Genomic DNA, 12,108 nt, shown 5'->3' with positions numbered 1-12,108 from the left:
TCCAGAAAATGTAAGTGCGCAGGTACAGTATGGATGGATGGAACAAGCCAAAACTGCATTTTTTACTATTGGGAGGTGATAAGAGGTCTCTGAAGACTTTGTTTTCCATCTGGTACTGACGTCTGTTCATCATTGCTGGACACACATATAAAAAAAAAAAGATATAAAAAGTTGTGCACTTGGCCAGGAAATTTTGCAAGTTTTGCCCACTGAATAGGACCTTAGTGTTCCCAGTACTATTGATTTACTCAGGTGGGGTTACGGAGTACCCAGAAACCCCCAACTGATGGGCCAAATTTTTTATTTTGAGACAACTTGGTTTCTTTCCCCATACTTGCCAGTCTATGAGCAGCAGCTGCTCATTCAGAGAGCACATGTAAGAAACACTACCAACCACTCACAAAACCTGCATTTGCCTCTGTATCCCTCGTTGTTCTGGTCAGCCTCTGTTGACTACAGAAGCGGTCGCAGAGACTTATGCAATGAGAGTAGAATACTTCCTCTCATATGGTCAGTCACTGGTCTCACTCTTACAATGGTAGGCGATTGGAGCAATGCTAAAAGTCACAGTTTTGAATGGAAGGTAACAGGAAAAACTCATCTGTGGGGGATATTCAATCCTCCGCCACTATTCCCCTGACTGCATTGAACAGTCTTCTCAGAAAAACAAGTGGTCGGGAGTTGTCAAGCTCCCGGCCGCAGCTCTGCTTCTCGCAGTCATGCCTCCTTCTCGCCGCTCGGCAGACGGGTCATTGAATCCCGCCTGCAAAATGAGAGGTGAGCCGACCGAGAACGGGACAGGGTCACGCCCGTCAGTCTTTACCCGACATTGAATACCCCACTATGACAGCTGAAGGAATGGAGATTGTTGAAACAGGGTCTGGCCTTCTCCCGCATGTGTGTCTCCTTAAAAAAAAAGACAGGAATCTCTAGAGCCTACTTGTTAAAAATGTCCTTATCGGCGCCCCCAGCAGCACTGCACATTTAAAAACTCTCCCCCTGGCCTGCTCTCTGGGCATGTGCGAGATTTCACTATTATCACAAGATCTCGAGCGCAGCTGGGAGCCAGCATCGCTAAGGGGATTGCTGGCCACCAAGTAATGCTCCAATCCCACCAGCTGTCCCTAGCGTACATTAGGGGCCCTGTTTATACATTTAAAAAAATGTAATTCCCCCCCCCCCCCCAGTTAACTAGCATTAAGTGCAGAAATTGTTGTTGTTGTTGTCATTATTAGAAACATTATTTGCAGGGCCTTATAAGAAAACCGTACGTGTCTGAAGCATGACTATGTATCTTTAGATTATGTTTATTTACATTGATTTATCTTAATTTTCTGTCATTTTTACTATTTCATTACTAATCATACCCAGCGTGAATTCCTGTGCCCCCTAGTGGACGAAAAAGAAAATGAACAATTAATGCTGGCAAGAAAGAACTGAGAATGTGGTGTAGTTCATGGCCATCAATTGTCTAAGAAAACTCTGTATTAATCACAGTGTGCACAGCCGGCCGATATGTTGGCCAAAATGTTACAATAAACATGTAAAGAACTTTAAAATGCATACACACATGCCCTTACATGTATTCATCTGTCTGTTTACCAAATATGCAGAAAACGCAAGCAGTGGAGATTCAACATTGCCCTCTTGTGGTCTAATGAGATGTTGCTGCTTTAAGTCTCATTTGACAAATAAGTACACAGAAGATACTGTGGATGCTATCTGGCCAGCAGGGGGTGGATGTGAAATGGCCAGCCTCTCCTGGCTGGGAAAAAAAATTCCTACCCGGGTTTTAACCGCTAAAAACCCTGCTTGGTTCCTGTGTCACTTTAACTGGGATTTTTACCTTGTACCCGTTTTTACTGAAAAAAATCCCAGGTAGGTGCGCATTCATGTCCAAAAACCCAGGATTTTTATGTCAGTGGAAAAGCTTTATGAATCTAATGCAGGGATGCTGCAGAGCCAAGTCAGTAACTATCAGTTAGTCTATATAATCTATATATTAACTTAACTGAAAAACACAGAAGAAAAGCTATATCAATAAAGTCAAGCGAACTATAAAACTGCAATTAGTAATGAGTTATACCTCCAGTTGTTCTGGTGAAGTCACAGGTACTGTAATATGCTGTTCCAAGTGGTCCTGCTCCCTTGGAGTGTATATTTGTTCATTGCCTTCAAATATAACATCTTCTCGAAGGTTCACCCACAGTACTTTGGAATATTTCCTCTTTGCATCCGTCAGATAGTTGAGTACACAACCTGTGGCCTGGGTACATAACCAATGTGAAAAATAATCACCTAAGGCAGTTATAATATCAAAAACACATGGTAATCACAGCACAAAATAAACTACCCATTTAATTGGCGTACATCCTTATTTATTGTACCTTTATTTTTATATTCTTTTAATTCTGCTTGCGGGAATACCATCCTTATGCATTTATAGACTGCAAAAAAGCAAGTACTGCTTTACATGCGGTCTCCATTTATTCTTGGAGTATACTTTTCACCAGATTTGTTGTTTTGACCAGAATGTTGTTTTAAACCATTGTATTTTATCATATGTGCTTATTAATATTTGTTTATATGGTTTCATTTTTAGGAAAAAATGTAAAATACTTTAACTCTAAAGCGCTTTCTCATTAAATATTCACTACTGCGTTAAATAACACTAGCTCAGTGGCTCCTAACGATTGTAGACTATGGCTGTGCTATGACCCATGGTTCCTTTTTGGCAACACACCAATGTTAAAATTTAGAGATGTGCAGGTCCGATTTACTCGGTTCTGATCACCAAATTATCACAAGTTCAGATTTTTTTCGATTGGCTACCGTCTGCCCCGTGAGAACTCACACATCTCTAGTAAAAACATTCCTCTAAATAAAATGAGTAGTTTTAAAAACCAGAGCTGATAAACTCAATGTTGCCGTTTACAGATGAAATATGAATATAAAGGGTGGACATATATTAATTATCTTTCAAAACATTTTTCCCTGTAAAACCTGAATTATATGACTTTCACATTACTATGCTGGGTCCCACGGAGGATTTCGTATGTGTGTCCTTCCTGGGTGCGGAAGGGGTTTCCAGCAGAAACCCCTTTCGGACTGGCGTCCCGACCCAGCTTATTGCCAAGCATCGGCTTTTCCTATGGCGTGGACTGGCGCCAGGTTGCATCAACCCAGCTTACCCGTTCACGCTGCACCGCAAGCCAATTTGAACCCAAAAGCGTTCCCATTATGTAGTAATAAAACCACTAGTAAGCCTGCTCAAAGCAAATGCTTCAAAAGCTAGTAGATAATAGATGTAGTTTGACTTGTTACCAACAGATGGCGGTGTAAGCCCGCGCAAAGCAAATGCTTCCAATGCTAGTAGATTTAGTTGCGCAGCTCCACGCACATCGGAGACGGAGATCACAAGTTCTGAACTTAATATGTATCTAGCAGCCTTGGCTGGGATTGCATGCAATACTTTGTATGCAAAAGGGCTGCATGCGAGCAGTCAGGGAAGCTGCCGGGTCACCGCATGCGATACTTTGGTCTAGGTAACAATGACTGCAAATCTACTAGCTGCCTAGGTCCTTGCAAGAAAAAATATCCACATAAAGCAAAGCATAAAAGCATGCAAATGGGCTAAATCATGTTGCACTGCAAGTGGAGCAGACTTAACAAGTGCGAGAGAGATTTAGATATATGCAAAGAGATTTAAATTTGGGTGGGGTCTGTTCAAGCTGAAATTTAAGTTGCAGTGTAAAAATAAAGCTTACAGTACATCTGTGGACAACATGTAAAAGCAGCCAGTATTTACACTGCACATAAACCATTTAAAAGTATTTGCTCCCCTCAAATAGCAAGATGTTTTTTTTCACAAAAAATTACTTATTTATTTGCTTTACTGAATCTGGCCCATCGTTCTGAAGATGGAATTCAATTACAGGCTTAGTAGACATGTGTTGATATAGTAAAAATGTAAAACAGCACAACTGCTTCACACGAGATTCATGGATTTATGTAATTACAAACTATGGTTCTGCCCTCATTAGCAGCCACCTGCATTTCCCCCCAAGGCTTATGACTATTACAATCTGCTTTAGTGAACCGAAGGGTTTTTATTTGTTTTTTTAATGTTAATTGCCACTGGGTTTTTTTTCCACAAAGTGTACAGATGAAAAGGATATAAAACAGCGGTATTAAGTGAGGAGAATTTAGGAAGAAGGTATACATATTAAAGCAGCCTCTGTGTCTAAATAGTAGCATTGGAGACATTAGCACAGGATTTACGGTGTCACCCACACAAAAGCAAGGGGGTACCACTGAACAATCCTAGAGGAGGCATCAGAATATAACAAGGACATGAGATAAAGGAAAGGATAAAGAGTAAAACAAAACAAAATAAAGTACAGTATACAATGCTTGCCCATTTCTAAGCCCAAACCACCAACCCATCCACGGACCGATCCAGCAAGAGATGAGAAAAAGGAGAGAGAACGAGAGAGAAAAAATAATATAATGAAAAAGAGAGAGGAGGCAAGGGTGGTATGGAACTGAGCAGTCAGAGTATGATAGGAGTCTTATCTTGGAGAAGTTGTAGATCATGGGTCATCAACCTGTGGCCCTCCAGATGTTGTGAAACTACATGTTCCAACATGCATTGCCACATTTTTTCCTATGAGAGAATGCCAAAACTGTCAGGGCATGCTGGGACATGTAGTTCTACAACATCTGGAGGGCCACAGGTTGAAGACATGTGTTGTAGATTATACCATGAGGTAAACTGGAAGCAGGCTTGGATCGCCGTATTAGTTTTAAGGGGCAAGGTGTGAGAATACTTGTCCCAACATTTAAACAGGACTGAGGTCATAGATTCTTTGTGAAGCGATGCCTCCAGCCAGTCCATGGTAAATAAGAAAAGTAATCTAGAGATTGCCACTGTTTTTATCCACAGAAGAGGAAACAGAATTTACATTGTTATTAAAAAAAAAAGTTGCAGTAATATTAGTTTAGCTGTATACGTGTCTTGTAAATGCATGTATGTGAATATTCTACTACCATGGAAACTGCTGCATTGTAACTACCAAGATAATTACTTTTATTTTATCAGTCTCCAGTTCTAAATATCAATACTAGTTTTCAAAGCTGTGGGCCTGATTCAGAGATGAATGCAAGTGGTGTCAGTGTTGCTACACTGGTAGCAGCGAATCTGAGAGTTCATGATAATGGTACAGGAGGAGTTTTTCATAAAAAGCACCCCACTGCGACTAATCAAACCCTCGCATGTCCAAAGATGTAGAAACAGATCACATTGAGGAAAACATGGGATTTTGCGCAGGGAAACGCATCCCAAAGAGAAATATGGTTTGACTTCCCCAGAAGTCATCCCGGCTTGGACCCGGGACACACCCGGGTCCAGGGGCAGTGGAAATGGGTAACCCAGGTCAATGCAATCTTGGTCCATTCACTGCAATGTAAAAGCCGCCACTGGGAGATGTTCTCATCCCAGCCTCCAGATGACGTCACCTGCTCCGCATTATGCCAGGTCGGGACGCTAGTGGGAAAGAGTTTGCAAGCGGGGTCGCTCCTGAGTAAAAAATCCCGGGTGCGACCTGGCTTGTCTATTGGAAGAGGGGTAATAAATGTCCCTCAGGCCAATGAATCAGAATGTGTTGTTCCATTGTTTTCTGAAAAGCGTCCCATTCCCACCACCAAACACTTGCAAGATCAGGCTCAGGCTTCCCCCACACCGTGATCATGCAGAAGCACATCACACCTCAGTTCTAATGCATGCGTAGTAAGGCCCAGTCTGTATCAGACCCTGTGACACAGCTCGTGTGTTTAGAGGAGTCTCAGTGGACTGCACAAAATGAAAAAATTAAAAACAAGGCCAATTAGAAGTGAAAAGATCTTCATTATTATACATTAGGGGGCAGATGCAGTTGACAACTATTTGGGCACCTTGTGTGATTCAACTCTGCACATGCTCAGAAAAAAAGCAACATGTGTTTCCATCAGATCCAATTTATGAGCAAAGACATGGCATTGGGTAACAATGGTGCATTATTTAGCTGAGGGGTATGGAGATCTTGACATACTGTAAGATTCAATACTCTTATGGGGGCATATCTTTTTAATCTAGTATAGGCAGACATGAGTGATGTTTAGGCCTAGTAGCAATCCAGGTGCAAATGCTACAAACGCAAAATCATCATGAGAGGCGTACGGCTCTGCACAATATACACATTTTATTTCCCTGTATGGTTCTGTTGAGAAACATGATCCTAATTTATTTTAACTATTACACCAGGTCCAATATCTGCAGGTCATTCTTCAAACACACATATAAAAACAATAGTAATTATCTGTTGAATGAAGTAATAGATACATAAAGCACACAAAGTATATACGCTTGATACACTTTACCTTTGAGTTTGGCTGGGCAGTGCCGTATATGGCTGTTTTGGGCACTCTTCTAAAGTTGGCCACGTTCATTTCTTTCACAGTGCTCAGTACATCTGGTGAAAACCGCTCATCCAATACCTGTAAGAGAAAAGCTCTGAATAAAGAACATTTTTTGGCAAGTAAAAGGTCATATATTGTTTCTTAGAGAAAAAAAAAAAAAAACTGCGAAAGTCTTTCATCTAATTGGGCTAAAATACCCAGTGTCAAGATGGCCATTACAGTACCCAGGTTATCCTGAGTGGAGGCCAAATCTTAAGTGGGCACCCTCGGTATACCTCTCATTAGTAACAAAATTACAAAAAAGCGTCATTTTACAATTTTATTCAAACTGGAAGTCAGTACAGTGGATACTTAACATATTCATCGTTACATTCATATTTGCATAAACATAAAGCTAAACAGGTATATTGTAATAAAGCCAATCAGAAAGCAATCAGATTGCCTGCAGTCTCGTGGACAATCGATTGATAGCAGTGGTGTATTTGATCAGAAGTCAGCAAGAATGTCTAACCATTTTGAATATTAGCCACAGTGGGTATTTTTCCCTGTATCAGTAACCTGTTAAATGCTGTAGCTGCACCATTCAGTGGCGGAACTCCCGAAGGCAATGGAGTCATCTAGCGCCGGGCACCGTGCTTATAGGGGGCACTGCCTCCATTGCATCCTATGTTCCGCTCAGTAGTGCCACTGCCACACGTACCTTATTCAGCGGCATGCAGCTATGTTATGCAGCACAACACAGGCCGGGCGGGGCGGGTGCGGCGGGGCGGGCCGGGCGCGGGCCGGGTGGGGCTGCTCACCCCCCCCAGCCTTGTGTGTAGCAGCCACGTTGCCGCTCCTCCCTGTAACCTAGATGCTGGCTGGGGAGGAAGTCGGCCTGAGACTGAGCAAGCCAGCCAACAGTGTCACTGTCAGACAGTGACAAAGAGCCAGGAGTCGGGGCGGGAGACACTACAGCAGCAGCCGTTGAGGGTGAGTCTATGAAAGCCCCTCTCTCCCTGACATTTTTTCTCTCTGACATTCTTGTTTCTCTCTTTCTCTATAACTCGTCTCTCTCTCGCTCTTCCTATCTCTCATTCTATCTAGCTATCTATCTATGGGGGAGGGGGCACCAACTTTTATTGCCTCCGGGCGCTATGGACAAACTTACGCCACTAGCACCATTATAAGCAATCACTAAACAAACATCCCAAGTATAAATGCACCAAAGGTTAGAACGTACCAATACTCGCGCCCCTTTCGTTAGTAGATCCCCAGATAAAGTAAGTTCTGATAAATTCATGTTTGCCTGAAGTCTGTAAATCCAAGGATGGGTGCACATCCATCGACTGAAACTCAGTGCGAATGCCAAGGGGTACTGAAAAAATGAAGCATTGTGTAAAAAAAGAAGGACCACAGGTTTACATGTATAGGAAAAATTAAATATTCAAGGGTATTATTTTAAATGCTGTTGCCAATGAGACAATCATTTCAGAATATAGACATTTCAGCATAGGATAAAGAATTTCTTGTTCATAGCCGGTCATCATAAGAGCGTTGGACACTGTGCACTGTCCAAAGAGCAGAAACAATGGCAAGAAACAAAGAGGTCAATTTACTAAGGTGGGAGTTCTATTTAGGATGGGATATTGCCCATAGCAACCAATCAGATTATATCTACTATCTTCAAGAAGGTGCTTAAAAAATAAGAAGAATCTGTTTATTTATGGACACCTATTACTATGCGCTACATACCATCTTCGACTGAACTTATCTTAGTAAATTTACCCCCAAATAACCATAATATTTATGAATGATTCGTGCTGTACTTGTATTGTCTGTAACATTTGTTTGTAGCCTACAGAGGTTTTCCCAGACACCTTTCATTTTGCGCTATAGGGCAGGAGATGGCACAACTTCAATACTCCATCACAGGAAGTAATGCCTGGACTGCTGTCCATTTTCCTGAATTTAATGTCTCATCGGTTAGGCATTTTAGCAGGTGTGTCACAAAGTAATGGGTGTACCGTTCCAGGGGAAACACAACGAGGCATGGCCCAATGTATGCTGTGGCTCACTTGTATCGGTAATTAGAAGGGATGTGCAGATCCGGATTAACCTGGATCTCAAAACGGGATCTTATTGGCTATCCAGCTGTCACATGTTATGGAGCTAAAACATGTGACAGCAGATAGCCAATAAGATCCCATTTTGAGATCTGCGTAAATCTGGATCTGCACATTTCTAGTAATTAGCTTTTTGCCTTTTTACCTAGGTTTGCAGTCGCACACTGCAATTTCATGCAGCCAGCAGCAGTGTCAGGGGTAGCATTTGCCATAATAGTAAAGTCCATACTATGCCACACAAGGCTACTGTGCACAATTATAGGATAGGTGTATGTGGACATATCTGTAAGACCGTATACATGGTTCGGCCAGCCTGGTTACACAAAAACAAATTAAAATACTGTAGCTAATGGTTATGGCATTAGTGCGGATTACCTGCTCATGAAGGTAGTAATTAAAAGCTATTAGATAAAAGTATCGCTCCAGACTATTGAGGGTTCCTCGAAGAAAATATTCTTTGGTACTACTTCCCTAAAATGGAAAAAAGGAACATGTCAATAGATCATATCAACAACAGGTTTTAAATGTTCTATGCTTACACTGCAATTATAATAATGATGTTCTTAGAGATTAATCACATATTACATTTGCCATCTGTCTTAGGTGGATATTTGTATATTTATCTGATTGTCTGTGTTTTGGGAAAGCAGGATGAAATCTTTATATAGAATAAGTAATGGTTTACGATTCTACCCAAATATGGTCATCTAAGGAAAAACACACACTGTATATAGAATTTATTCTGTTATAGTAAACTATTTTGTAATGTAAACTTTTCCCCTATTTTGTTATTCTGTGGTATATATTTAGACAGCGTAATTAACATTTACAAAGCCATAGGGGGAGTTGGAGATGTACTAAGCCTTGGAGAGAGATAAAATACCAGCCAATCAGCTGCAAACTGCCATGTAACAAGGCAGTGGGGTAGATGTATGAACGGGTATGGACCATTAGGTCACCAGCATATAGGTCGACAGCCATTATGTCGACATGGGTTATTAGGTCGACAGTCAAAAGCTTGACATGGGGTTTCTCAAATTTTGTCCTGAATGTTGACACCGTCGACATGGACACTGAAACCGCTACGCTCGCCATGCTTCTGGCATTGTGCAGCACTACACTCAGCACACTATTCTCTTCTCCCACCACACCCTAGTGGATGGTAGGGCATAAAATACCACCTGTCAGCACATGTCGGCTCAATAAAATGTGGGAAAACCCCATGTCGACCTTTTGACAGTCGACCTAATGGACCTGATGACCTAATGACCCTGACAACCTAGACTCATGTCGACCTAAATGCATGTCGACCTAAATGCATGTCAACCAACATGCCAGTGACCCAATGACTATCCCGTATGAACCAGTGAGGAGGAGTGGCCCATGACAACCAATCAACTGCACTGTATAACTTAATGTTATGCAAATATAAATGTTAATTAAGTGCTGATTGGTTGCCATGGGCAACTTCTCCACTGGCTCACTTCACTTATCAGTGCTTCATACACCTGCCTTATTGGGGCAGATGTATTAAGCCTAAAAATAAAAAAAGTGAGGAAAAAACATAAAAGGTGATAAATACACCAGCCAATAAGCTCCCAGGTTGGGTTTGATAAATGTCAGTTAGGGGCTTGTTTGTTGTTGCGTTATCACCTTAGATTTTTATCTCTTCTCCAGGCTTAACACACTGCCGCAGTGTTTGAAATATGACAGTTTGGGGCTGGTTGGCTGGTACTTTATCGCTCTCCTTTTACATAGACCTATCAGTACATCTTCCTCATAGTGAAGAAAGCCAGTTGATGGCTTTCAAAAAATCTATATTCGCACAACCTAGTACATAATATAGTGATAATGTCAGGATGGTCAAAAATCTCATTAAGAGCAATTGACACAATACAAGATGCACGCATCAATAGCCAAAGGCAGCCTGTACTGTACTTCTCACAAGTGTGGAGTGCAGACTTCTGCATCAGATAAGTGAAGCGTAGTAGCCAGTAGCTAAAGGTCACACTGTGCTTATAATTCCTATGTGCCTGGCTACACAATACAGTTCTACTTTGTACTTATGGCACTTAAGCACCAATGGTTTTAAAAAGTTTTAATACAGTGCATGAGTGTGCGAACATGTCTAAAATGTAAACTGACCAATACTACAAACCACAGTTCTTTATTTAAGCCATACACAATTCGGTTTTACTTTTGTTTCAGTGGATTGTAAAGCATACAAATGTTAGTTGTCAAGAAGAGAACACGTTTTATACTGGTGTTGAGGAATCCTTCTGGTACTCTGTCAGGGTATACAATGGTTAAAGTATTCAGAAGATTGCTTGCTATATTGGTGCTATTTATAAAGTCTTGTTCCTTCCTGATGTAAATCTTATGTGTTTAAAAAATGTTAATACAAATGTGAACTGTGAATAAACAGCTATGGGGATTCAATTTATGATCAAGTCTCTGTAATTTTCCATGTTCACACACATCATGCAATGTGACACCCCCCCTCCGACTCCTTCCTGCCCAGCAGTATAGCTGTACTGCAGTGTGATGCAGATGCTGCTAGACACATATAGGTCCAGGAATTAGTGGATGGTGGGGATTTAAATTTAAAATAGAACATAAGAGGGGACAATGAGCAGACCAGGGATTCAAGTGTTTACTATATAACGTTCATATGTAAATGAATTCAATCCAAAATGTATTTTTATTGAACTGCAGAAGAAATAGTGTAATAGTGATGCCAACAATAATAATCTGTAGCAAGAATTGCAAAGAACCGAAAGGGTTATTGCAAACTGATGCCATGTAAAAAATAAAATAAAAAAAAAAAGCACGAATACAATGTTTTATTTTACAAAATCTCTCTGGAAACTGGAAATAAAGTACACAAAACTGCTTAAAGGCAGGAGGTGGCGCTATACACAACATGTTAGATAAATATTGTGCTTCTAGTTTTTCCAATCCTAAGGACACATACCCAGTAGCTTTGTAATGTGTTTAACACCAGTGGAAAAAACCTAGAAGAAATACATTTGGCTTTAGTTCTTCATACCCCATTTCCACTATATAAGCCGGGTTGCACCTAGGATTTTGTACCAAAGTGTGACCAGGCTTGCAAACGCTTTCCCACTAGTGTACTGATCCAGCAAAATGCCCTATTATACCCCTTTTCCACTAGCAAAAATAACACCGGATTTTATGCGGGGACGTGCATTGACCTGGGTTGGACCCGGGATGCTCCCGGATCCAGGGGCAGTGGAAATTGGGTAACCCAGGTCAATGCGAACGGGGTCCCGTTTACTGCAATGTGAAAGGCGCCGCTGGGAGATGGTCTCATCTCCCAGCGCCGCCCCGGACCCGCCTCCTAATGACGTCACCCACCCGGCATTATAAGGAGTCAGGATGCTAGTGGGAAAGGGTTTGCAAGCCGGGTCGCATCCAGCTTATACAGTGAAAAAGGGGTATCACTATCATTTTATTGGTGTGAAGGAGCTGACAGTTGGCTCCCCCAATGCGTTAGGCACAAGAGAATATTTTTTTTTTTAAATGA

At 41.5% G+C, this 12,108-nt stretch overlaps 1 protein-coding gene across 2 annotated transcripts in view; it reads right to left on the bottom strand.

Annotated features, from left to right (window-relative positions):
* The window catches only part of PALD1 (phosphatase domain containing paladin 1), a 237,769-nt gene that overhangs the window by 75,109 nt on the left and 150,552 nt on the right, over nucleotides 1–12,108 (bottom strand). For both annotated transcript variants that reach the window (XM_083148482.1, XM_083148483.1), the window contains 4 exons: nucleotides 8,937–9,032; nucleotides 7,679–7,813; nucleotides 6,418–6,534; nucleotides 2,087–2,266 (listed from right to left, as the gene is read on the bottom strand). In XM_083148482.1, coding sequence (XP_083004608.1) covers nucleotides 2,087–2,266; nucleotides 6,418–6,534; nucleotides 7,679–7,813; nucleotides 8,937–9,032 — 528 coding nt within the window. The remainder of the gene's footprint in view (nucleotides 1–2,086; nucleotides 2,267–6,417; nucleotides 6,535–7,678; nucleotides 7,814–8,936; nucleotides 9,033–12,108) is intronic.

This window comes from Crinia signifera, chromosome 6 (assembly GCF_055691185.1).
Source record: "Crinia signifera chromosome 6, ASM5569118v1, whole genome shotgun sequence".
NCBI lineage: Eukaryota > Metazoa > Chordata > Amphibia > Anura > Myobatrachidae > Crinia > Crinia signifera.
The sequence above is the reverse complement of the archived record's forward strand: the minus strand, read 5'-3'. Positions and strand labels throughout refer to the sequence as shown.